This window comes from Vulpes vulpes, chromosome 13 (genome assembly GCF_048418805.1).
Source record: "Vulpes vulpes isolate BD-2025 chromosome 13, VulVul3, whole genome shotgun sequence".
Taxonomy (NCBI): domain Eukaryota; kingdom Metazoa; phylum Chordata; class Mammalia; order Carnivora; family Canidae; genus Vulpes; species Vulpes vulpes.
This window is the reverse complement of record NC_132792.1, coordinates 84,501,396-84,514,247: the sequence shown is the minus strand read 5'-3', so window position 1 is coordinate 84,514,247 and position 12,852 is coordinate 84,501,396. Positions and strand designations below refer to the sequence as shown.

At 45.4% G+C, this 12,852-nt stretch overlaps 1 protein-coding gene and 1 long non-coding RNA gene across 3 annotated transcripts in view; one reads left to right on the top strand and one right to left on the bottom strand.

Annotated features, from left to right (window-relative positions):
• Positions 1 to 5,135: 5,135 nt before the first annotated feature.
• On the bottom strand, positions 5,136 to 10,638 carry LOC112925290 (uncharacterized). The gene is made up of 2 exons (XR_011996709.1): positions 9,821 to 10,638; positions 5,136 to 8,217 (listed from the first exon to the last, which is right to left on the bottom strand). It is a non-coding gene; the product is annotated as an uncharacterized lncRNA (long non-coding RNA).
• Positions 10,639 to 11,577: 939 nt separating this feature from the next.
• The window catches only part of VAPA (VAMP associated protein A), a 46,484-nt gene continuing 45,209 nt past the window's right edge, over positions 11,578 to 12,852 (top strand). Inside the window, exon 1 of one of the 2 annotated variants that reach the window (XM_026005958.2) lies at positions 11,578 to 11,993. In XM_026005958.2, coding sequence (XP_025861743.1) covers positions 11,915 to 11,993 — 79 coding nt within the window. In that variant the 5' untranslated portion in view covers positions 11,578 to 11,914. The remainder of the gene's footprint in view (positions 11,994 to 12,852) is intronic. The other variant, XM_072734873.1, reaches the window with a different exon arrangement.

Genomic DNA, 12,852 nt, shown 5'->3' with positions numbered 1-12,852 from the left:
GTGGGAAAAGATGCAGTAGCACAGCTGATGGCAAGCTCTGCTGTTCTGGAGCATGATCATATCATCTGCAGCAGATAATTCAACACTTTTTGAAACACAGATCCCAGTGTGTTACTGGGACACCTAGGGACTAGACATCGGGGACTATTGCTCTTAGGGGCTGTCATAAAGATTTCTGTTAGATCCTTCAAGTCGTAAATTGGCGGGCCCCAGCAGCCGTCCATGGTGAGGCGGGCAGTGTACATTTGGGATTGAGCCCAAGCAGGAGAAAGAGGACAATTATTCTGCCTGAACTCATAATCCAAATTCCATGCCACCCATGGTGGTTGCCCCAGCACCCCAGCACCAGCTCACAGCCATGGCCACGTGGAGGTTCTGTGCAACAAGCTCAGGAGGAGGAAAGCGTTCAAACTTGGTTTACGGATCAGTCAGCTCAGTGTGTGGGTGCAAGGTGAAAATGGACAGGTGGTTGTATTACAGCCACCTATCAAAGCAGATAATAAAAAACAGTGGAGATGAAAATCCCAGGGTGCAGCTCTCTTGTTCCTGTCCGATAGCCATCCTGCTGCAAGGTTTTGGGGTGAGGAAGGACAGATGAGAAGAACTGCAGGGAAAGGAGATGAAGGGATCTAGCAGTGGAGCCCAAGGTTGATCCAAAACCACTGCCAAAAAGTCTAGGTCTATCGGTCCATCCTAAGTCTGAACTTGATATAATAAGGTCTGGGAGTTCAGAGCATGGACCACCAACAAGAGAATTAAAAATATACTTGTGTTGAAATAGTCTTTGAAACACATAGCTTCTGGGGGAAAAAAATAAAAAGGAAGGGAAATTGTCAACATCTAAAACTGCATATGTACTTACCTTTGATCTAAAAATTCCACTCCTAGGAATTTATCCTGCACATAGACCTCTAACAACATGAGAAAACATTATATATATACATACATATATGATTATTCACTGAAGCCTTAGTTGATGATTGCACAATATCTGAAAAAAACCTAAATTATTTGTACATAGGAGAGTATATAATATCTGCACAATGGAGTACTATTCAGCTACAAAAAAGAGTGAGGAAGCCCTCTGTGATCTAATATGGAGTGATTTCCTGGATTAATTAAGTGAGAAAAAAAAGCAAAGTATAAAAAAGAATATAATATTTAATCTTTTAAGTAAAAATAAGAGTTATATAAGAAATTACACATGTGTCTGGTCATTACACCAAGGAGGGAAAAAGAATATTTTTGGCTCTAAGAACCATATCAATGCTTCACATACCCCCAAAATAAATAAGTAAAGCAAAGACGAGGGGCAAAATGGAATACAAACAGGAAAAAATGAGTTTATTTGTATTACAAGTGAGTAATATAACCATAGTGAATAATATAACCATAGTGAAAGGAATGGGAAAGGAATGTACTTACATAGGTAACCTTGAAAAAGTGTTCTGACTGTATACTGTAAAGTAAAAGACAAAATGCACTGTACACAAATATCCTACTCTGGTTAACAAATCTGTTTTTCCCAGAGGTATGGGTTAGCAATTCTGAGATTACTGTATTGCATTCTAGGATTGAGCAAATAAGTAAATTTATTGTGGGTAATGAGAATAAGATTATTATTATAATAATCTATTATCCTATGAGAAAGAAGTTATAACTAAGGGATAAGAACACTAGAATGAACTCTGTGACATTAGATTGGGATGGAAGGTATCAGTATGAACTTGTTCTTTTTAAGATAGATAGGGACGCCTGGATGGCTCAGTGGTTAAGCTCTGCTTTTGGCTCAGGGTGTGATCCCGGAGTTCAGGATCGAGTCCCACATCAGGCTCCCTGAGGGGAGCCTGCTTCTCCCTCTGCCTATGTCTCTGCCTATTTCTCTCTGGGCCTCTCATGAATAAATAAATAAAATCTTTAAAAAATAAGAGATGATAGATAGATACTAAATATATATGCCTGTATATTTAAGTATATGAATTTCATAACTTTGTCTATGAAAGGGCCTGGAGGCAATGACACTCCAGTAGCATGAGCACATGTAGGGGCCAATCTTGGTTTCTAACTGCCATCATCCAATAAAAGAGATCAGGATCCTCAGGGATTTAGCAAGGGAAATATAGGATGATCCTGAAACATCTTGGGGTACTATAAAGTGCTCAAAAACGATGGTGACATGCTGAAAGACACATGAGCCAAAGTGAAGGAGCACCAATAACCAAATGTGGGAGAAGGTGAGTACAACATAAATAATGGTAATAGTGGGTTAAAATAAAATAAATTTCCATGAGCCCATATTCACATACATAGATAATTAAATGAATGATGGAGAAGGGATCATTTACTGTTCCTTGCAGTTGATTCCAGTGAATGAATGTAGAAGGAATGATGGAAACTATAATCACTTGTTCTAGGCAAGAATCATTGACAGATACTAAAATGAGTGAGTGAAAGTTCGATTAGAAACGGGGGCATCTGCAGAGTCTCAAAGTGTCTCATTACAAGGTACTATTACAGAGGGAAAAAAAATAGTAACTTTACAGTGGAGAAACTGGCAGATACCACTTGAATCACATAAGCAAAGCCTTCAAACCAGAAACAAACTGGCATTGTATACATCCGATAGAATGCATTGGGAAGAGCCAGACACCACTACTGCGGTATCCTAAGAATGCAGAACCTTAGCCCAATCAGGAGAAAACATCAGACACACCCTAAACTTGGGGCATTGTAAAATAACTAGCCAATACCCTTCAAGAATATCAAGGTCGCGAAAAACCGACAAGTGTGTTCCAGCTGGAGGAGATGAGGGAGAGATCACAACTAAATGCAAGGTGGGGACTTGAATTGTATCCTGGACAAGTCAGAGGACGTTATGAGAAAACTGGAGAAATTCTAAGAAGGTCTATGGACTAGTTAACAATATTGAATCAATATCTTTTTCCTGTTTTGGGTAATCATTCTAGGGTTATGTAAGATACTAACTTTAGGGGATTCTAGGGGAAAGCAAGTTGTAAATGGAACTCTCTGAACTCTTTTTGCAAATTTTGTAAGTCTAAAAATATTTCTAAGTAAAAATTAGAAAACAATAAATGTAGATGAAGTACCTTCTGGATCCCTGGCCCTATTCCAGATCCTGGAGATAAAGCAGTAAACAACCTGCGGTCCATGCTCTCAGGGGGGCTTACATTAAGCTATAGACCCCATGTTAATCACTGACCATTTGTAATAGAGATGATAAGAATATGATTCTTTAGAGATGGAATTATTCTGGCTCAAGGTTTAAATAATTTATACTAGCACTCAGCTTCCATCTCGATGGTTTCATAAAAGCAAATGTACAATCAAGGACCAAGCACTGTTTACCACATTGCCAGACAGTTCTGGGATTTATATACTCCTTTCCAAAATGGCATGGTTACTAAGTCTTCTTGGTGAGTGTAGTCTAACTTCAGCTTAATGTATTTCTTCTGAAATTGAACCACTCTGGTTAAGACTGATGTGTTAATAACCAGACATTATCTAGATTGCACTTTCTACGTCACTATTGAAACACAAAGTACGACTCATACACACTAAAATTTCAACTTCATTTCCATTCTTCAGTTTTACAATTCTTCCATATCTGTGATTCTGTTGATTTTCAACCAGATAAAAAATAGGATAAACTACATTTCAGTTGCTTTGTGCTGATTTATTTGCTCGAGTTGCTTCAAGTTACCTTCTTTTGGTAAGGAAGTTGGGCAAGGGACAGCCGGGTGGGTCGGTTCAAACGCTGACTCTCGTCCCTGACCACAGAGTGCAGTTGTGGGGATAAGTGAAACTGGCCAGAAATGAGGATGGATGCTGTAGGTCTGATATTTGCATGGCTTATTCTTTGCCAGCATGTGCCAGCATTGGTGGAACAGTCATGTAAAGGAAGTTGACAGGAGAGAAATAGAATGTGAAAAAAAAAATTAGGCAATGTGTGTGTTTTTCCAAGAGTTCAAGCATTTTTATCACATCTGTGAGAAAGTAAAATCGTGTGAACCATTGAGGCTATGATAAATTTCCCGAAGACTTTAATTCTAAATAGAGCACTCAATCTGAGGAAGCAGCTCAATCAGTTCAACAAGCTGCCATGGCCATGTAATTGCATCTAAATAAAATTAAATCTACACAACTTCTTTCAAATATGATACAAACTGACAATGGCTCATAAATAAACTACAAAGACCATTGCACTCAGTGCAGTACCTAGAATACCTACAGTGTGGAATACTTCCTCTATGATGTCGTGCTATCTACTCGACTCACATATTTCTTGGCACAAACCATCTAAATGAATGAGTCAGTGAAGTCCAGGCACCCTCAACTGGCTTGAGTGAACTGTTCACTCTATGCTTGCCACCCCCACTCCACCTTGCACCAACAATGGTTGTGGTGGGTGAACACATCATATTTGCCTTTATACTGACCTTTTCAGATTCCTGACTGGCAACTGGTTAGGTCTCAGGTTGAGTAATTATTTAATCACTGGATCCCTATCTTCCATTTGGCCCCTAGGCTTAACCCACTGGTTTTCCTTAATCTCTGCAATCAAAAAAGTGATCCTCAAATAGATTAATATTTCTATTTTTTAATGTAATGATTAAGAACTTACTTAATATAATCCAAACTTCTGTGAAAGCACCAGGAGCAAGCTCAATGGGATGCCTAAAGAAATTTTTTTTGGAAGGAATTAGAGTTCTATTGAGTTTACAGCGGGACAATTCAATTTCTTGATTTATTTTACTTTCTTCACATAAATCAATATTCCTAATTACTTACCAAAAATGGACACTCACTCTTGCCTATGAATGAGCGATGATGAAGTAAATAACGGTAACAGTAAAATTTATTGAGCACTTACGTGTGCCAGGTATTGTGTTCAGGTATTTATAAGTATTGCCGCTTTAGTTTTCACAACAATCCTGTGAGCTATATGGTTTTATTATCCCCATGTAAATGATACAAAAATTGAACCCAGATTTGAATAAGCCGGAACTCTGATCCCTGAGCTAGTGCTTAAAATGGCCAGGACAGGTAAGGTCAGAAAAGCTATTGAAATACAAGAAGACAGCAAGAACACAGTGACAGAATGAAATGAATAAGCATTTGTTTTTACAAATAAAAACAAAAATATTTATTCTTTTATTTTATTGGGTACAATATACCCCACATAAAATTTGCATTTGAACCATTTTTAAGTGTAAAGTTCAGTGGTATTAAGCACATACTGTTTTGCAGTATCACCACCATCCATCTACAGAATTTTTTTTTATCTTTCCAAAAAGAAATTCTGTAACCATGGAACACTAACTCCCCATTCCTACTCCCCCAGCCCCTGGCCACCACTTTTACTTTCTGTCTCTATGAGTTTCACCACTTCACGGCGTGTCACAGAAGTGGAATCACACTGTATTTGTTCTTTTGTGTTGGGCTTATTGCACTTAGCATAATGCCTTCAAGATTCAGTAGTATTGTAGCCTGCATCAGAATTTCCTTTTGAAGGCTGAATAATATTCTGTTATATGTATTTACCCCAAAATGAGCAAAAAAACACCCTTCGGAAAAAAATAAATATTGGGCCACCTGGTGGCACATCTGCCTTCGGTTCAGGTCATGATCTCAGGGTCCTGGGATGGAGCCCTGCACATCCCATTGGGAATCCCTGCTCAGTCTGCTTCTCCCTCTGCCCTTCCCCCAACTCATACTATCTCTTTCTCTCTCCCTCAAATAAATATTTTTTTTCAAAAGAAAAATAATAAAAGTTCTCACAGAAAATCTTAGAAAGGGGTGGTGTGTGTGTGTGTGTGTGTGTGTGTGTGTGTGTATAAAAAATAGGATATGTACCTAGACATAAAAAATGCAACAATCTTGAAATGGTCAGGTATCTGCAAAACATTTCCTAACTCTCTGGGACTTGATCACTCTGGGACTTTCTTTAGAATTCTTCCATAATTCCTTTCAGTTTCTTCTCTTAAAGTATACCACACCATCACACATTAGATTATACTTGCTGAAGTCCTGTAAAACCATCAACTTCTTCTGGATTGAAATTAAGTATTAGCCTTCTTTGTGTCTGCCCTAGCCTGCACCACAGGACTTGGCCCCAAACAAGCTACCAACCAGCAACTGGAATAAAGGAAAACAAAAAAAAAGAATCCTCATTATCTTCAGGATATCCTGGAAAATTATTTCCAGTTAATAAAGTTTCTTCTCATTAAGAAAACAACATTTGGCAGTGGGTTTGTCTAATAATTTACATATGTACGGTTTATATTTCAAAGGAGATATCAAATTTTGTGAACAGTCACGTAACAATCATTAAATGCCAAGCACTATGCCAGGCACTTATGCAGATTCTACCATTTAAAGTAGGCATAGGCAATTTTTTTTTATTTTTTTAATTTATGATAGTCACAGAGAGAGAGAGAGAGGCAGAGACACAGGAGGAGGGAGAAGCAGGCTCCATGCACCGGGAGCCCGATGTGGGATTCGATCCCGAGTCTCCAAGATCGCGCCCTGGGCCAAAGGCAGGCGCCAAACCGCTGCGCCACCCAGGGATCCCCCAGGCATAGGCAATATTAAATACAGGATGTGTTGCTGCCATTTTATAGACAGGGCCATAGTGTTTAATTGCACAACAGGGCAAAAAGTGATGGAGTCTGAATTCCAGTCTGTCTGATGTCCAGATCTGTGTTGTTCACCGCACATCTACTCTAGGTTTTGTTAGGGGTATTCGAAGAAGTCCGTGTGTTCACAGACTATGAGAAGTCAGGCAAGGTGTCAAATGTGGATTTTAGGTTCACAGGCATCTTTCTATGCGTTTGGTTGCCTTTAAGAACTATATTTGTGGGAGAAAACACATCAAGAACTGCCAAGAATCTGGTTGCCTACAGGTGCCCTCACCTTTGCAATCCAGAGAAGTGAAATGAGCATGGAAAGAAGATAGTTCAATAAGTAAGGATAGATTCAATATGGAAACCAAACTGTTGATCCAAACAGTCTGAGGATACTTAAATATGCCCCTCCTTCAGCTGCTGACATGGAGTGGGACCTAGTAACTGATGACAACATGGGAGACAGACATCCTCAGTATGTGTTTGATGGAGGAGTGAATTGTTACAACCCTTTGGATAAAAAGTATGCAATATATATTGAAATAGGAAGTATCTGCGATTCAGTGGTCCCACCACTGGAAATCTCCTTGTGGATATAAAAGCATTATATAATAAAGATATGCATGCACATAAGGATGTTTATTGCTGTGCTATTGGTTGTGATAAAAGCCTAGATCAATTTACATGTCGATCAATAATGGAACAAGTGGTTCTATAGTAGGGTCATCTATTCTATGGAGTCAGCTGTTAAAAGACTGAGTTAGGTCTCTGCCAATTGACCTGGCCAGATAATACACTGTAAAGTGAATAAAGCAATGGTCTGGTAATATGTTAGAATTCATGTTAAAAAAATACACCAAAAAGGCAAACTAGCTATGTTTTTATAAGTATAGATAAGGTTAGAGAGTGATACACAACTCAGGCAGTTAAACTGGTTACTGTAAGTGGAGTAGAAATTGGGAAGTGTAGGAAGAAACTTTCTGTCCATATGCTTTTTTTGGATTATGTCATTTGTTACAATGGCACACACTGCTTTTACAGTATGAAAGATTAATTGAGAAAACACATATTCTTCAAGTGATTTTTCATAAACAAAGATGATTAATCTTACAGTTTTAACTGCTTTAAGTGGTTATAAAAAGAAAAATCCCCAAGATTGAGTCTTTTTTTCTAACTCTTCATCCAGCCTTGATTTTATCTGGTGAAGCGCCCATCTGCCTTCTTTTGGAATCTATATTTCTCACTGTAGTCTTACAAATGTGCTACAATAAGTACTACCAACAAATCCACATTTACATAATATTGCATCCCTGTGATACTTTCTGGCCTCTTACATATTGTAGTTTGTGATTAGTCTCTAATTATTGTATCTCTCTGTTTTAGGCAGATCCTTGTGTGCAGTGACTGCTTTATTCCTGTTTTACCCTCAGCATCCTGTTACTCAGTCAGGAGAATGGTTTGCAGTTCTTGCCTTCTAGAATGGCTCAGCAGATTTCCACCCTATTGACCTCCTTCCTGATCCACTCTTGGCTTCCTTGATGCCTCATTCTCTGCAATTATCCAACAACATAACCTGAAAGAACACAACGAAGAGAATTAGGTGCTTAGAAAATTGAGGGGGACGTGGAGGAGCAGGTTCTTGATTAGGCTCCCCAGGAATGACTCCAGGGCAGGACTGAACTGCCCCACCTGGGCAGCTGCTGCCTCTGAGGCTGTACCTTTTGCCTCTGACCCGGGGAATGGGAAGCTGGATCCAAGAAGGGGGGGCCACTGCTTCTGCTGACCTGCAACAACTGACGGTCTCTTAAGATCCAGGAAGTCAGTAAATGGAAGCTGGAATGCTGATGCAGAAAACTTCAAGTCTTGGGGGCGTTTGTCTCAGCAGAGAAACAGCCAGAGGCTGCAGAAAGCTGGCCTTGGTCTCATGTCTAACTTTTAAGTCTCGTCTGAGTGTATCTCACTACTCAAACTTATTTTAAGAACAGAATAATAGCTGCAAAGGAGAAGCTTCACGTTTGTCTCTTCTGCTTGAATATAGCCCTACAGGAGCAGCGACCATGTCTATTGGCTCACCACTATACCACCAGCACTTATCACGATGCCAGGCACACAGCCATAATTTAACATTTAGCATATATAAGGTAACGATGCTGGATCCAGGCACTACCCTAAGCTCTTCGTGTGCATTAACTCATTTAATTCTCACAACAAACCTCAGATGTAGGTATTATTATTCTCCCCAGTTTACAGATGTAGAGCAGGCATAGAGAGGTGAAGTAAGCTGCTAAGACCATACAATGGTGAACAGGACTTAAACCCAGCAGTTCAGACCCAAGGCCAGTACTCTTATTCTGTATGCCTTACTGCCTCAGTGTTTATTGCAAGTATGCCCATTTAAATGTTTACTGAGTTGTATTACACAGAGGCCTGATCACATACAAATTCATAATTACATAGTACTTTTATAAAGTTTAACATGTTTAACTACGGAGAAGATGGTTATACTTTGTTACCATTTGTACTGGTACCTTTTTTTTTTATCCTTGCCAAACCTGTGAGATAATCTGTCCAAAGGTGAATACCACTAGTGATTCAAGTAGATTGAAGTAATATTCAAGGACTTCATACTCCTTGGACTCATAAAAACTTCTTAGTAGCTAGAGAAATATGTTTGAGTGTGTGTGTGTATATGTACCTATATAATTGTATACATATATAGTATACATATTGTATACATTATACATATGTATGATTGTATACACATATATAATTGTATACACATATGTATATATGTATAGTTGTATATATGAAATATATTCCTAAGTATACATATAATTGAGTATGCATATACATGTATATATGTATTCTGTATATATATTTGCCAATACTTTAAGAGAACTTTATGTGCTATATTAATCAACGTAAGAGCAAACAGTAAACATTAGGCTCCACCTTTCTCCATTCCTAACTTAAATGTTAAACAACACACCGATCAATTACATTTTAATTTGTCTTAATCACTTTCAGTTGTCATTGCATTAGGGCTTTGGGAAAAACAAAAATGCACAGGATGGAAAATTGGGCATCTCCCCTTCTCAAGTTTAGCTCTGTTACTGTCGTGAGATGCTCTCGCCTGTGTTTTCATTCCCGTATTTGACAATAAAAGTACAACTTGCCGTTATTTGGTAGTTCTGAGAAGGGTGTGATGATGTCTGTAAAGCTCTCTGAAACTGCTAGAAGATGTTAATAAATACCAAAGCAGAAACCTCTTACATAGTGAACTGTTCAATGAGGGATAGGATGATTCAGGAGAACTCTGAGTCATTATCAACGCAGTGCTCTAAAACAGGAACAGAGCAATTATTCCAAAGATGTTTCAGGTATTCTTAGATGACCAGATATTTAAATTCTCATAGAGGTTTAAGACTGTAGGATATCTGAAGTAACATCGAGAAGACAAAAACGGTCGATTTCAAAGGTCATGGCTCAAAATAGGCCCAGGCTTCTTCATCAGGCTGGAAAACTGGAGCATAGGCACTTCAGCCTTCCCATGGAATTTAGGGCGAACGCGAGCCGCCGGCGCCTGGGGAGTGCCCGGGAGCTTCCGCAGCACGCGGTCCGGGATCCTCAGACGCTCTGCGGTCGGAGCGACGTCCACCTGGCGGCGGAGCAGCCAGCTCAGCCCAGGCGAAGCTGCCCCCGGACAGCAGAGCTCGCGCAGGGAAAACCCGGCGTCTGTGACCGCCGAAGGGCCGTGTGAGACCCCCCCACGCGCTGACCGTCAACCTCTCTGGACAAACGCCCAGTTGTGGTGTTCGCCTTTGACGATGACTGAAACCTCAAGATAAATTTCGTGAATGAAAATAAACCCGAGGAAAGGGGAAATCAGGACGCACTTGCCGAACGCGGCTCTCACGGCTTAGGCTGCGTGCCCGTCGGCGGGAGCGTCCCCACGCGGGCGCGGCTGCTCGCAGCGCGCGGGTCCAGGCGGCCCTCGTGCCCACGCTCATCCCGGGCCCTCCTCCGCGGCGCCTCCTCGGGACTCCGGGCCCGGCAGCCCCTCAGGCTCCCCGGCACAGCCGCCGTCACGCCTTCGCTCCAGGGCTTTCCTCCCTCGCTCAGTTTTACCATCCGCCGGAACTCACTTCCAACACGACGACGTGAAGGCTGTCCCGGCTCGGGTCCGCACCTGACAGAACCGAAGACTGGGCGCCCGCAACCCCACGCTGCGGGTGGGGACCCCCACTTGCAGCTGGGCAAGGGTGCTTCGTCCGCGCTCCCCGACGGCCGCGGCTTCCTGACCCGCTGACCCGGGGGGCTTCCTCCGTCGGCTCCGCATCGCTGGATGCAATTCAGGAAGCGGCAGATGTTCCGCTGGAGAACGACGGAGAATGTAGAGGGATGGGTGGACTGAGAAATCTCAGAAATCTTGGTTTTATATTTCTAGGCGGGGGACCTCAGGCCAGTTTTCAAAAGTTTTTTTTTATTTAAAAAAAATTTTTTTTTCGGCGCATACGAGACGCTGAGCGCCAAAAACGGCTGTCAGCCGGCCCACCCCAAGCGCCTCCAACGGACCTCACTACCCTTCCCGCCCACCAACAGCCAGTACTACAATTCCCGGCAAGCACCACGCAGTGCCGCAAAAAGACCGGGCCCCACCGGCATGCTGGGAGTTGTAGTGAGTGAGCCTGACTACTTTTTCCTTCTATTAAGCATTCCCACTTGGAGGACAGTAATGCGCTGTTAACAGCCGGTCCTCCAGCTTCGCCGTCGGAACTAAACGTGACCAAGGATTGCGCCCTTCCGCCCCGCCGTGCACACCGCGTCGCTGCCACGGGGCTTCGCTCCGCCCTCCATCCACACCCGTTCCCTTGACAGTTTAAGCTCCGAGCGGCCGCGAGGCCCCGAGCGCGCAGGCGCACTGGCCGGCGCCGCGCAGGGCAGGACTGGAGGGCGGGACGGGCGCTGGGGGCTCCCGGCCGCCGGGGCGCGCACGTAAGCACGCAGAGGCCGTCACGTGGGGTGCCGAGGATCGCAGTGCGCGTGGCCGCGGCGGCTGGTGTGGGGTTGAGTCAGTTGTGAGAGCCGGAGCTGCTGACCCAGCGGGCGGCCCAGGGGTCCGGCCACAGAGCGGCAGGCGTCGGGGGTTCGGGCGCCGTGAGCTGGCCCCATCGTAGAGCTCGGCCGAGCCGCCGCCGCCGCCGCCGTCCCCCGCCCCCAGCCAGCAAACCGCCGCCGCGGGCGCGCCCCCGCTCTGCGCTGTCTCTCCGATGGCGTCCGCCTCCGGGGCCATGGCGAAGCACGAGCAGATCCTGGTCCTCGACCCGCCCACCGACCTCAAATTCAAAGGTAGGCAGGGAGAGGGCAGCTGTCCGGGGTGGGGCGGGCGGGCGGCGGGACCGGGGGCTGGTGGGGGGTCGAGGAAGGTCGGCGGCCGGCCGCGAGGGAGCGTCCCCTCCCCCACGCCCCGCACTTTCCATTCTCGGCTGCGCCCGCTCCGGCCCTCGGCCGCCGGCCCCGCGCCCGGCCCGCGCCCGGCCCGCGCCGGCCCGCGCTCGCCCGCGCCCGCTCGCGTCTGCCTGCGCGCGCCGGCCGGGGCGAGGCGGAGGGGCCCGGCCCTGCCGCCGCCGCCGCCGCCGCCGCCGCCGCCGCCATCTTGCGGTCCCGCGGGGGCGCCTCCCGGGGGCTGCCCGCGCCGCTGGCCGCGCGGGGCTGCGTCCTTGGCCCCCGCGGCCCGTCGGGCGTCGTCTGGGAGGGGGGCGGGTGGGCGGTGACCCTTGAGCGTGCGCTGGGTCCGCTGCGGGCGCGCGGGGGCCCCGGGGGTGGCGCCGGCTGTCAGCGGCGGTGGGAGGCCGGGTGAGGCGGCTGTGCGGCGGCCCGGGACGCGGGTCCGGGAGCAGCGGCTGGGTGGAGCCGGCCCCGCGCCCCGCGCCCCGCGCCCCGCTCCCCGCGCCCCGCGCAGGGGCTGCCGCCCACCGCGTCACTGGTAGGGGATGGGGCTGTCGGGTTCGAGGCGCTCCGGGGAGGCGGAGAAGCCCATGAAGTCCTCCAGTTAGGACCGACCCGGCGGTGCTGGCCGAGACCCAAGCGCGTGCGGGCCGGAAAGCTCTGCGTCAGCCCGCGGACGGAGAGTAGTAGGTGAATAGTAGACGTCTTCCTGGTTCTCCGGGATGACATCTGGGCTCTCGGTCCGCGCGGGCCCACCTGC